Source organism: Hydractinia symbiolongicarpus, chromosome 12 (genome assembly GCF_029227915.1).
Source record: "Hydractinia symbiolongicarpus strain clone_291-10 chromosome 12, HSymV2.1, whole genome shotgun sequence".
Taxonomy (NCBI): domain Eukaryota; kingdom Metazoa; phylum Cnidaria; class Hydrozoa; order Anthoathecata; family Hydractiniidae; genus Hydractinia; species Hydractinia symbiolongicarpus.
The window spans coordinates 18,998,428-19,012,088 of NC_079886.1; the positions used below are offsets into that span (position 1 = coordinate 18,998,428).

The 13,661-nt window shown below is 33.7% G+C and overlaps 1 protein-coding gene and 1 pseudogene across 2 annotated transcripts; both read right to left on the reverse strand.

Moving 5' to 3' along the window:
- Window positions 1-88: 88 nt before the first annotated feature.
- Window positions 89-4,324, reverse strand: LOC130621836 (uncharacterized). 2 transcript variants are annotated; one of them, XM_057437188.1, is made up of 6 exons: window positions 4,139-4,324; window positions 3,917-4,000; window positions 3,120-3,185; window positions 3,017-3,047; window positions 1,997-2,069; window positions 89-698 (listed from the first exon to the last, which is right to left on the reverse strand). In XM_057437188.1, the coding sequence occupies exons 3-6, from the start codon at window positions 3,140-3,142 to the stop codon at window positions 544-546; spliced, it is 282 nt and encodes a 93-aa protein (XP_057293171.1). In that variant the 5' UTR covers window positions 3,143-3,185; window positions 3,917-4,000; window positions 4,139-4,324; the 3' UTR covers window positions 89-543. The 2 variants fall into 2 exon arrangements, with proteins under 2 accessions (XP_057293171.1, XP_057293170.1); XM_057437187.1 differs by lacking the exon at window positions 3,917-4,000 and having other exon boundaries at window positions 4,139-4,323.
- A 3,224-nt stretch (window positions 4,325-7,548) lies between these two features.
- On the reverse strand, window positions 7,549-11,595 carry LOC130621348 (uncharacterized; annotated as a pseudogene).
- Between the last annotated feature and the right edge of the window lie 2,066 nt (window positions 11,596-13,661).

Genomic DNA, 13,661 nt, shown 5'->3' on the forward strand with positions numbered 1-13,661 from the left:
GTGAGAATCAGAGTATTATTATTTTCAACGAAAGAACTCAGTAAATTATCACAGATGTGCGATATGTAAAAATATATAAAAAGACATGTAGGCTTTGCACAAATCTGTTCTGTAAAATAACAATTTTTAACTTTTGATTTAAATTCTAACAATTTAATTCTAAAATTGCTGTAGGATCCTATTCACACTGTCATGCAACAGAAATATCGGAAAATATAGGTACGGTATAAACTCAATCGAAATATACAGCAATTTTATTCTCTCACAATTTTGCTTTTACAAAAATCGCAAACAAAAGCGTGATGATTCAAGTTGCTTCTTGTTCACTTTTCAAGAAAAGCGATGATTTTATTTTCCACTAAAAAAATACAAGGAAATAAGAAGCTCGATTGAAGCCATTTAGTGAAAAAAACTATCCAAATACAATAATTTTATGATCGATAACAAAGTCTTCTTGAAGATAAACTCTTCTCCTATGATGTCATTATACCCTCTCCTTCTGTGGCGATATACAAATCTCCCTTTAAAATGTGCACGCTCCTATCATCTTCGATTCTTTTTCTCGATTTCTTTCCTCAAATTGTCTAAAAATCGCCTCAATACTCGGGTGGCCATCATTGATGAGGAGTGCTGACCTCGATTATGCATTTGTTGTTGAGCCTCTTTTGTTGTAGTAAATTTGTCCAAGGATTTTTGACCTAAAGTGCAAGTAATTTAAAAGAAAATGTTTTGGTAGTTTGGAATAGTGTAAAATTTTACCAAGATCAAAACAAGTATACTAAAGCTACATTTCTTGACATTTTACCAATAGGACACGTTTTTAACCGCAGTTACCAGATATTCTTAAGGCTGAAACAATAAACTGGGGGTCTACTGTTGGCCCAGTTGCTTTTCCTGACATCACTTCTAGCTTCCAGCCTGAATATTGAAGAACACATTCTCTACTAGAGTGTGTTGTTAGGTGGATATTTTTTAATTTCTGATAACAGTCAAGAAAATAGGGTCAGGCTTTTCAAGCTCTCATAATAACTTTGCATAAAGTTTTTCATAATGGTATCATAATGGCAGGGTATCAATTGTTAGGAGCGGAAGGGCGTGATACATAATACAAAAACGAACTGATGAAGGGAAAGAAGAAGAGCGTAAAACTCAAAATTTTTTACAGAACAACAATTTAGGGAAGACCACTGACTTTCATTCTAGAGAAATTCAGAGATTTGGCAAAATTTTTTCCACATAAAATTTTGGATTTCACCATTTTTTTTTTTATGTCCATCTTTTTGATTTTGATTTTTTCATCGCATAAATTAATTCAGTAACTGTTACATATTTTGTCCCATAAATTATCTGTCAGGGTTCTTAGCCAAACCTTAGAAATAAATTCCCTGATGTTTTTAAAGCATGGCCAGAATCAGTTACTTTTCACTTCTTTTTAAAAGCAAATTCGGAATTATTTTAAAAGAGTCAGTTGGTTCGACAAAAGCAGAAATTTCCATGGCAAAAAAATATGGTGAACAGCTTTAATAGCATGAAAACTAAAAACAGCCAAGTTTTTCTTTAACTCTTCAGAGTTTCAAGGACCTTCCAGGGGTAGTAGCAACCCTGCATGCTAAGTCATTTTTCCTGATTTATTCATCTAAGTGGAATAAACAAAGGACCAACTCGGACAAAAGTTAGGAGAAAACCGGAGCGTTGCCACTCTTTCAATAAAGTCAAATTTGAGGAGATTTAAAGATTTTCAATATTTTTGTGGGGAAAATTAGCGCAATTTTCAAACAAAAGGAGCATTTTTGAGCACATTTTTCATTTTTTTTTAAAGAAGTTGAGAAAGGTAACGCTACAAGTGAAGAACAAATGTAACTATGTAGCATTTCTAAATTTTAAAAACTCTACTTTTGCAGGAGATTTGAGGAGTTTTCAGAGGACTTTTCAAAATTGACAAGAAGAGGGAAATTTTGAGAAGGCATGGCAAGCAATGCTCAACAAAATTACTCACCAGCATGTGTAGCTTTGATGTAAGTTTGATGTGTAAGTTCAGCAAGACGACGAATCACGTAACTGTTTGCCAACTAAAAAAAATCCTTGATCACTCTTTGTTTTGGTATAAAGAACTAGTATTTTAAAGTAAAATTTATATTGGTTAACCAGTTGCAAAAATAATATCAAAGTTGCAGTATTTAATAGGTCTTTTATTAGGACTTTTATGTTTTTTTAAGGCAATGTGCAAAGAATTAGATAGATACAAATTTGACAATAATAAAAAATGATTAAAATTTACATAAAATGATAACTTGATGTGCTGATCCTGGACTACTAGAATACTGCCTAACCACGAATAATATATATGTATATGATTTTATTTTCAACGCTGTCTAAAACTTTTTGTTTTGTGTGTTTACTTTTGGCTGCTCTATATTTATGATCATGGACAATCACACCAATCAGAATTTTATATTTTGCAGTTATGTTAGGTGAAAGAAGAAATGATCACGAGCAAAAATAACTTTCAGCAACCTTGAGTGAAAATTGCAAGGAAGTTAATATCTGTCTAGATTCTTTTATTTAAAAATTTAGTCTCAGGTTGTTCTTATTTTGGCTTAAATTTTGTTCTAATTTTTTGCAAAATCTGAGACCTGTGGTCTTATTTAATTGTTTTCATAAAAGTGCGGACGTCAACTTTTTTAATGTGATAAAAATCATATTTTTAGCTATATTTGAAATGTGAAAAATGATCAGATTGAGAGAAAAGTTGTGACATATGGGCAGACGAACAGACGACCCTAATTCATAGGTGACTTTACTATAGCATATGACCAATAACTGATTTAATCCTCAAAATATAAAACCTTTAAATAAGAAAGTGTTACCAAAGGCAGGTGTAAGGTTTACAATACATGAAACCATAATGATTGTGTTAAATAACTTATGCAAATAACAATAACTTGGAAATAAAAATAAGGTCAAAAACACACAAGAGATTAATGAAGAAAAGACACAATATACTTGAAATACATACCCTGCCCACTAATTCCTCATTTGCCAAGAATCTAAACAAAGTCCATTAATTTATAATGTGAAAAAAGAATGCAATAAAAAAGCAAGGGTGGGAGAATACTAACCTGGCCAATGTTCTTAATGGCATGTCATCTACTTGTTATCCTAGTTTTCACGTTAATTTCTTTATTCTAAAAGAAGATATGTTATATATGGTAAAGTATTGGCAAGTTTGTGAGTATCAATTTGAAATAAAAATGTGAACCAATGGAGGCACTTTAAACATGATCTTGAATGTTAGCTACATAATATAGTAGGTAAACCAACTGCAATTTGACTTTTCATAAATAAAGGCTACATTTTATGGCCTGTTGATTTTTCACATTTTTTCTGCACTAGCACGAAAAAATTGCACAAAACGAAAGCATTATAACACGAGTATTAGGAAGCTAAAAATACTTTTTAGGGAAGATTGAGGAAAACTGTTTTTAAATAGCACTTTTAAGAATTTTTATGATTGCTGACACCAAAAAAAACTATATATACTATTTCCTACTCTAAAAAGCCTATTTTAACAAGAATTACTTTATATATATATATATACCCCTCAGTGGCTCCCAGTAGAAAAAATCTGAAACCTGTGTAAAAGCTGAAAGATTATTCTGGACACTGCCACTATAAATATACATTTATTATTATTATAAGGGCCTCAATTAACTACGTTTTCTCTTAAGTTGTCCTGCACCTTTTCTCAGGAATATTGCTTTGCTGTAAAAACCATGAGCTTTTTTAACGTTTGCATTTCTCAGGGTAAGCCCTTTTTGCTTTAACAAGTGCATGTCAGACAAAAAGATATGGGTGCTAGTAGTAGTATTTATTCCGTGTGAGATAACTGTATATATTACATTAAATAAATACCTACGGGGAGACCATCAGATAGTATAAATACTAATGTAGGTGATGGCCACCTATATAAGATCAAACGATTGCAATAAGCAGTATGACACTACAAAAAAAAAATTTTTTAGTAAAATCTTTTTTATGCAGTGGAGAGATTAGTGTTATAGCAATCCAGAATATAAGATTTGCAGATTTTTTTTAGTTGTTTTAGAGTGAGAGATGATAATTATTAAAACCCACTAACCTTTTGTTTTCTATAAGACTTTTTAATGAAATCCAACAGCTTCTCTTGCTTTCTAATATTCTTCCTTGCTCAATAATACTTTCATCCAATACTCATATGCAATCTTTCTTGTATAACCCAACACCTTCAGCTATATTTACGGGGTCAGTGATATTGTCTTACTCTTTGTTCTATATGATAATAAATACATGTTAACAAGAGAGGCTAGGTCATATTGGTGAAAGTGTTGTAGGATATTGTTCCAATTAATAATAGATTGGTAACGGATAGATTTGAGACCAAATGAGGTAGTCCTAACAGAAGGTCTAGCTAGAAGTTTAATGGATTTACTTCTTGTCGAATGATTAGATGAATGGCAGACCAATTTAAAAATATCCCAAATATTACCTGGAGAATGCAGATTTATAATATTAAAGTTAAAATAATGTTGAGAAATTTTATAAGATCTGAAAGAGTAAGAATATTAAGATTAAGAAAAATAGGATTTGATGGTGAGTTAAAATTAGAAAAAGTAATGATTCGAAGAGCAGCTTTTTCATCATCATCATATCATCATTATTCTCGACTTAACGTCCGTTTTCTATGCTAGCATGGGTTGGACGGGGTATATTAATGACCCTCTCCATTTCATTTTTTGTAAGCGAAAAATTCTACACGACTTTGAAGTGAGACCCCACACTTGCGGACTATAAGAAATATGAGAAGAAAAAAATGCATGGTAAATTGAAAGTAGGATATCCTTAGGCACATAATATCTTAGTTTGCAATGAGCTCCATCTGTTTTTCTTAATTTATTGCCAATATAAGAGCAGGAGGTTATAAGGACAGACTTGAAACAGAGGAAGTTGAGTTTAGATCTAACACAGTCTAGATCAGATTGGAAGAGGGTCATTAATATACCCCGTCCAACCCATGCTAGCATGGGAAACGGACGTTAAGCCGAGAATGATGATGATGATGATGATGAGATATGTGAAAATCTAGGTGAGGTGAGGTCCTTTTCAGTCTGTTTCTTCACACAAAGGTATCATTACGACTTTATGCAACATATGTCCATGAGAAGTTATTCATCTACACTTGATAATTGTTTAAAGCCTCAACAATGTTTTCGTAGAAAGAAATGGGCTTAAAAAGACCTCTTTGCAGCAAGCTCCCACATCCCACATCCTTCTGCTTGCCACACAGTTATTAGAGCCAGAAGGGCTTACCGCGAAAAAAGCAAACATTCAAAAAGGCTAATGTATAAAAATTAAAAAATCTTCAAACTTACAATAAAACCTGTTCTAATAATCATATAGTACTTAAAATTTCATATTTTTTCCCAAAAAGTTAGGTTATTATTTTGTCTATAAAAATTCCAAAAAGTTGGCTTTGTACCCACTTTCTTTATCTCTCCTGTTATTTCTCGATTTTCCGTTTGCCAGATGCGAAAGACAGAATAAATGTCCAAATTTGCAAATTTTTGAAATAAAATAAATATATAGTTTGCAGTATCAAATAATGCATAAAACACACATATCTTTTATGCTCAAATTAATTTTACAAACTCGATGTTCTTTTGACAAAATTTAAATTTGTTTGCACAATTCTCTTACAAGGAAGAAAATTTGTCCATTAATTTATTTATTGACCTTTTATGGGTGGTAAGTGGGAATTTTCTTCTTATAAATTTACTTAATATTATTAGTAAATTTTGCTTGCAACATGCGACAATGCTTCGCAACCTTTTTTAATTTCCAGTTTTCTTTGAAAGATTTTTATTTTCTCTTTAAAAATATTTGCTGCTGCAGTAAAAAATATGCCCTTCCCCCGTGGTTTTACGCAATGACTTATAACCTAAGCGTCGCATTTCTATTTTTTCTTTTAAAAAATTCGGTCACCCCCCAATATAAAAAATACGGTTCCCATAGTTAAAATAGCCGGCCTATTTAAAAAATTCGGTTCTCCCTATTCAGTGTGACATGTAAAAGATACGGTTCCCCATATTTAAAAAATTTGGTTTCCCTATTTAGAAAAAATGCTGTTTGTCCCGTGAACTTATCCTGAGGGTTGTGTTAGGCGCTCAACGATATCCATATCATAATTACGGCAGGAAAGTGCTCATACTCAGTCTAACATTAATAAACCAGCCGTTTCAACAGGAAGTTCTACGGCGTATTACTGATTTATTACAGTCCTATACGGGACGGAAAAAGAAAAATATGAAAGTGGAAAAATAAGTTCAAGTTTGTAAACACCACTTTTTTGAAAACTAAATGAAAAGAATTTTAGCCTGGTAAAACTCTTTGGAAGAAAATACAAATTATTATTATTATTCCGAATATTTATACAGGGTATAGCCACTTCAGTGTTAAAAACACTGTTATCAATGTGGATCCTGTGTTCGAAATGTGAGTATACACCGGCATTACCTACCCAATTTCCCTCGCATGGCATGGGTTGACCCGTAATTGTAGTAAAGACACTTTAAACATGCCCGCGCTGTGGACCGAACCACGGACCTTGTGATTACGAAGCGAACTCATAACCACAAGGCACTACAATCTAGCTTTATAAAATTTTAGATCACGAAAAAAATAACAAACGACCATTGTAGCTTGTTGAAACTGGCAAAACCAACTAAAATTAAAATATTAATTCAAAATGATTTATTTGTAAAAATAATAGGTTTTTGTACCTTCTGTACCGTTCAACAGGGTAGTTCTGTTATTAACACTCCAAAAACTAATAATTAACGTACCGCTACGCTAGACTAGGTACCCTTCCGTGCTTCACTAGTCTCAATAGCAAAAACGGCGACAAAAAAAGAAGCCCATTTTAAAATTATGCCGGCTAAAGCCGTATAGAACAAAAACATCATTTTACCAGTTGCGCTTGTGATTGAGATTTTGTAGACGTTTCGTAATTACGAATCTCTTGAAAAAAGGATAAATGATTACCAAAGTAGTAATTTTATTGACCTTTAAAAACGAGATTCAAGGACTGTACGACGAATGTGAAATAATTCCTTCCTGGTTTTCAGGACAGTACTTGACCACATGATTCAATATCGGGTATCGCGGTACTTGACAACAACGTTGACAGCACCCCATAGTTCGTATTCATGTCGATGACGAATTTTGGGAACTTATGGAGGAACTTATTGCTTTTTAAATTTAAAAATTTAAATTTAAAATAACAGCAAAAAAAACATACTTGTTCGATTATTTCCTAATTGCACTCGTAAACGTGCGATTACATGTACTAATTTTTTAAATGAAAATTATCTTTATGACTGAACACATTATTTTTAAGAACTTCTTTATTTAATACAAAATTCCTCTTCTACAGGCTCGAAAAAGGCTGTATCGATGAAAAAAATTCCCAGTTCCGCGGTGCGTTTTTTTTAGATTGTTTTAAACATTATAAAAGATGATAATTATGAAATCGATAAAGAAGAACTTTTAAAATTTATGGAATCTAACATGGGCCTGTTACGTAACTATATTCACTCCAAACAGTTTACATCTCACAACAGATACGATTAGTAATATAAATTTTACAAGCGTAGAACTACACGAAATCACTTATCAATTCATTGCTGCAGAATGGCATGGCTTCAACTTATCACCTAGGCAGAATTATTCAGTTGATTTGCGAATGGGTTTGGTAAGCTTTGTAATTGAAAAATTTGTGGAGAATCTTGGTAAGATTTTTATATAACACATACTTTTGTAAAATAAATAGGGTGTTAAATGTAAATTGAATGTTATCTGCCGGAAATTCTTTATGCGGTTTTTGGTTTCTTCTAGGTGACATGAAGTCGACTAACAGAACTTTTTACAGAAGCGGTCGATGATAGTTACAATATTGTGTTGAAGGATCTCGTATTTGACAATATCCCGACTAAGTTTCTCACTGAGCCATTCACCGTTTTGATTTTGAAGCTTCTGATGAAATTAAAAATCATTACCGCAACCTATTCCGTCAGGTTAATTCTATTTGTGCAGTTTGCTATGGAAACACAACATTCCTGTTGAAATAGGATAAATTGCCACCGTAAGCACAAATTGAGAAGCTTAAGCGCATTTGCTATGCACAATAGTTGCCCCATGCTCCTGGTATTCTGACATAGAAATGCACAGACTGGCAAAATCAGAGCGCTTAGTAAAAATTGATCCTCCACTCCATGCGCCATACTGTCCTGGTGAGGCTGCCACATTGACTTTATTTGAAGATGCAAGCGTAGATAGTTCCTTCTTTAACCGTTCACCGAAACCTGGACACATTGTTGTGCCCCCTGATAGAACAACATTGCTATAAAGCTGGTCACGAATACCAGCATCACTATCCGATATGGTATTGTTTACCAATTCATGGATACCTGGACAATCCCTTTCGACAAGCCCTTCTACAAGCCCTTCAAACAAACCTGAACAATTCATTTCTATAAGAGATGGTTTAAACAAGGCTTCTGGACATTTAAAACGCATTTCGTTGATTTTTATCATTTAACCATCAGGTAGTTCAAAACTACGTTCTAAATCTTTATTGGCGGTAGACTTTTTTAATTCTTCTTCGTAATCCAGCGCAATGTAAGTGAGTTTTTCTTTTATTTCGCGTACCATATAAAATACTTGACCTGCAATAATATGATTATCTAACAGAAATCTCCACAAATAGTGAGTAAGGGCACGGCCAGTCAGACGGGTTTGGCGTGTGGAAGATCTAATGGGTTTCCCTTCATGTATGGCAACACTGGTTGACAAACCAGCACCACAATCTAAAACAGTTCCCGTTGTTGAATTGGAAGCAAGTAAAGATAGCACAGCTTGATTGGCAACATACAAAGCCTTTACATTGAACTTTTCAAACATGATCTAAATGACATAAAAAGATTGTGTTATACAGATTATGTCAAATAATTATCTATGCTGGATATTTATGATGGCGTTAATGGCATATCCGTTTGCAGGTCCATAGTAAGCGACAGTTTCATAGGAGAAGGAGGAGCATCGCTTATGAATTTTTCTGTGTGGTAGCAGCTCACAACGTTCATTCATTTATTTATTTTCCCTATTTACATGTAGTACTTGGTGTGAGTAATTTGAGAAAATAAACAAATACAATAGACCTATGCCATCCTAAAATTATCTATCAAAATGTAGAACAAATTACCTAATTTCGTAAATATTTCTGTTTCTTAATTGGCAGCTGAAAGTTACGGTCAAACCCTTCATATGGCCGAGCTTTCTAAGAACAGCCTCGTTTTTTAAATAATTATTATTAAAGTCCAACCTGAATATTATATTGCTCCAAAAACTTTAGTTTTGTCATGATAATTTGATATTCTATCTAAATATCCTTATTTAAAGGGGATAGAACCATTATAAAATTTTTGATGACGTCATAATTATTATAAGTTATAAAATTTGGAAAAGGTGTATTCCTAATTATCGTTAAGTTTTAAATCCAAAACCTTGGATATAGCATCTACGAATTGGAATTCAAGGTAATACAAAATCTCTTGAATTTATTTGGAGGTGCTCTGTTTTTAAACGTTTTATGGCCGGTCATAAATCTAAATCGGTCTTTCTTTCAGTAAATTAAAGTTCCTTAAATGGTAACACACTTCGCGTATCTTAAATATATTGTTTATAAAGCTAAATGATTAATTATGAAAAACTTTGAAAACTTTTTTTAACAAGTTAGGAATGTTACGTTCGCAGATATAAATTGTGCCGTTAAACGTGAAATCTGTTACTAAGCATAAGACACTGACTCCAATGACTGATGTTAATGACTGACTTAATAAAAGTGCCATTACATTCTAGAAATAAAGGAGTCTTACTATTCAATGGGGTAAATTTTCTTCTAACAGAAACGTAATGGTTTCTCCATTATACCTAACTAATTAGAATTCTTGTTCACGATTTTAATGTAGTTTTATGAATCTGAATACGTTACCATGGCTACAGTATGTAGCCGAAAAGTAATAAAAAGATATACCGTTGCATTTATATTGTGCATTTTGACATCAAAACATCAGGCAATATGTAACTTACTTGTGTGATTTTCTCCCTGTTTACTGTTGTATTTAAAGGTGCTTCAGTAAGAAGAATAGAGTGCTCTTCCGGCTTCACAGAAAGCTCGTTGTAGAACGTATGCTGCCAAAGCTGAAAAAAATAGTTTTTTAATCCTCAAATCTGTGATACTATATCTTATAAATCTGTCAGTAAAAATGTGAAAGTTCAACCCACTGAAATAAAATGTTTTTATATATTTCTAACATGAACTGAATATTCTTCTTTGTTCCACATTTTACCTAGATGATCTGACACGTCTAAATTAATTTTACGGTGGCCCATGAAAAAATCCGTAACAGAACGCAGCTTTTACAGACACACAGACAGACAGGATACAGCTTTTATTAATGAGACTAGTTGTTATCCCATAAAAATGCATGGGCTTGCCCATCCTTTATATCGCATTTCGGTCTCCTTGCAGGACTAGTTGTTACCTGTGAAAAAACCCACGGTGTTGCCCGTCCTTTATGCATTGCATATTCCGTGTTTCCGTATCACAATGTTTACTTCGTGCACAAACAGATTGAATACGGCTATTATTAAAGATAGTCGGTGGCTCTTGGAAAAATCCATGGGTTCGCTCGTCTTTTTAATACCTCATCGCGTGTGTCTTGCTACTTGCAGTATTCTTTTGCGTCACAGACAGGCACACAGACGTATACAGGTATTACAAAATAGAAGGTGGGAAACCCTGCATCGAACCGCCCGGTTAAGCCACAAGTAAAGGTGTGACCCTGCGTTGAACACTCTGTGGAGCGGTTTAATAACAGGCATGAACTGGCCACACGATCAGGTATAGGTATGTTATAAATCAAGTAAAGCGCATACACCACCATTATAGTGTTGCAAGTGTAACATATTTAAATAGAAATATAACTTTCAGCAACGATACCTCAAATAACAACATAATTTACAACCAATTGTTACCCCATCATAGCAAAAACGATCGTTCAATATTATTTTATTTTGCGAAATGACAGACAGACAGACACACGCACAGTCTCTGTGTTATTATAGAGATTACACCTTGAGTACGCAGTTTTTGTTTTATGGCAATCTTGTTTCCTTTCACTCCCATTCTACACATGATGTATATACATCAAGTATCTATGTTTATAAAACACATTTATTTAGGCCAAAACACGAATAGAGAGGCTTAGTGTCGAAAAATGATGACTTAATGTAAGTTATAAAATGTAAATACACAATCACAGCGTTTTTGTCACAATTCCTGTTCTAATAAAATTACTCTTACAGCTTCCATATCATCCCAATTTCTGATCATACCATGTTCAATAGGATACTTTGAATGCAATATACCACGTTTACAATGAGCTTCTTCTCCCACATAAACATCTTTAATTGGACCTATCATAACTTCAGGATAACGCAGACGGCCAACAACAGCAGGAAAGGTAACGTTCGGCGTAACTTCACCACCGAAACCTGCTTTACAGAGATAACTTCCAGCATCGATGACTATTGCCATAATTTGCGATAATTTATTCTACAGAAATAAACAATATTTAGAACTGTCAGGTTGACCATTAGCCTAGTTAACTAAGCTTTCTTCTTCGAGTTGATAAAATGAGTTTCTCTCAAACAAAAGCTTAGACGCGAACGAATGACTCAGCGGGAACCCCGAGTTTAAATTGAACAATGTAACTAATCGCTTCGGAGGCATTTTATTTTATCCGTGAGTTGTTTACCAGGCTTGGCCAAATCTGACTCTGGTAAAAACTTTGTAGAATACTAATGTTTGTTAGGGTGAGTGAAACCACTCGCTGGGATATTCGGAATGAAAAGGGCTTTCTCCGATAATAATCACGCGAGCAGAGAACAATAGAATTAGCCAATCAAAAAGCGCGGCGAGATTTTAGCCCATGTTATGTTTGTTTTGATTTTGCATCGAACTGCGCATGCTCAGATGCAATTCGTCGTCGAATTCGCCGTTCAATTCGCTTCGTGAAAATCCCCCTTTGGTCTAGTCCTGGTATCCCAACAGCATCGACACGGTCGGTAGAACTAATTGCAGCAATCAATAGTAAAAATTAGGTCGGTTATATCCCCTACATTTCTTTTACCTTCTTTGTTTTGTTTTCAAGAGTGAAGGCGCTAGCACTTTTGGTTTTGAAACAGCCATATTTGTTTACAAAGAGCCTTGGTTTATTAATTATGCAAAAATTATGCAAAAAATATAAGCTATATTTTTACACCACATTAGAAATGTCGAAGCACTTGGATTGGTTCTGTGTTGTTGTTTTTAGTCACCAGAGCATTTTGAGCAGTTGGAGCATGCAGATTTGAACCTCAGGTATGAAAGAAATAGCCCCTTAATTGTCTTTTTAACTTTCATAGGGTGCATTCCATTTCACGACTTGACACAAAACTGACACAGCAAGCTAAACCAGCTTACCTTACTCAAAGTGCATACATGTTCACAAAATGGAATGAGCTATGGAAGATTCGCAACATTTTCAAAAAATGCAATGCGAGGGTTTGATAAATTATCTTGACTTCACATTTTCCGTAATTTAGGCAAATATGGCGAATGCGCGACGGCAACAAATGATGATCGCATCCGTTCTTTTGCATGAAGAAATGGGGGAAAATTCTTCCTTGATGAATTTTTTGAATTAATGATTTCTTTAATTCAAGTGTTATTATTCTATACGTTAAGATTTAGTAAGACAAGTGAAATGTTTTGAAAATGTTGTGCCAAGGTGGTTTATTGTAACTAGTTTGCAATTAAATGTTTTAACCCCCGAGTTGCATATTTGAAACGTGTTTTTAGGTACCAACCAAATATATTAAAAATGCATTTTCGCATGACACGTGAATCGGTGGAAAAACTTACCGGATTGTTATTTCTGCATATATTATGAAGAAATATTTTTTTTTCACCTTTCCCGAATTTATATTTTGTAAAATATTGTGTGCATGAAAACGAGGCAAATCTTGTTAAACATTATTTGCATTCATACAAACATGGATGAAGACAATACTATGAGAGATATTTTGCTTAATAAAATTGAGGAAAATATAAATTTAGTCTTCGATGAAACTCAAGAAAAAGCGTGGGGGAAAACATGGAGGGAATGCTACCTTTACAATAAAAGAAATTAATATGCATCGACAAAATATTGATAAACAGGTGTGGCAATTATTAGGACTTTGGAGCGTGGCAGAAAGTTTGGGGTAAACGATACATATCTGCTGATAGCATTTTCACATCAACAACTACATTTGCTTTTTATGTCAAAGCAAGATGTAAAGCAAGCATGAAAAAGGAATGTCGAGACATTGAAGTATGTCTTGACAACGTGAATGGCACAGTAGTATCAGCTGTGTGTACTTGTCCTGCAGGACAAAGCTTATATTGTAATCACATAATGGCATTATTACTTGAGCTAGCATGACTATCCATTAAATGGTTTAAACAAAATTCCAGAAGAAAT

Excerpts from the sequence above, each read along its gene's own strand:
- LOC130621836 (XM_057437188.1), bottom strand. The coding sequence starts at position 3,142 with ATGCCATTAAGAACATTGGCCAG. Across the intron at positions 2,070-3,016 it reads ATGAGGAATTAGTGGGCAGG|TTGGCAAACAGTTACGTGAT; the intron begins GTATGTATTTCA and ends GATTTTTTTTAG. Across the intron at positions 699-1,996 it reads CATCAAAGCTACACATGCTG|GTCAAAAATCCTTGGACAAA; the intron begins GTGAGTAATTTT and ends CTTGCACTTTAG.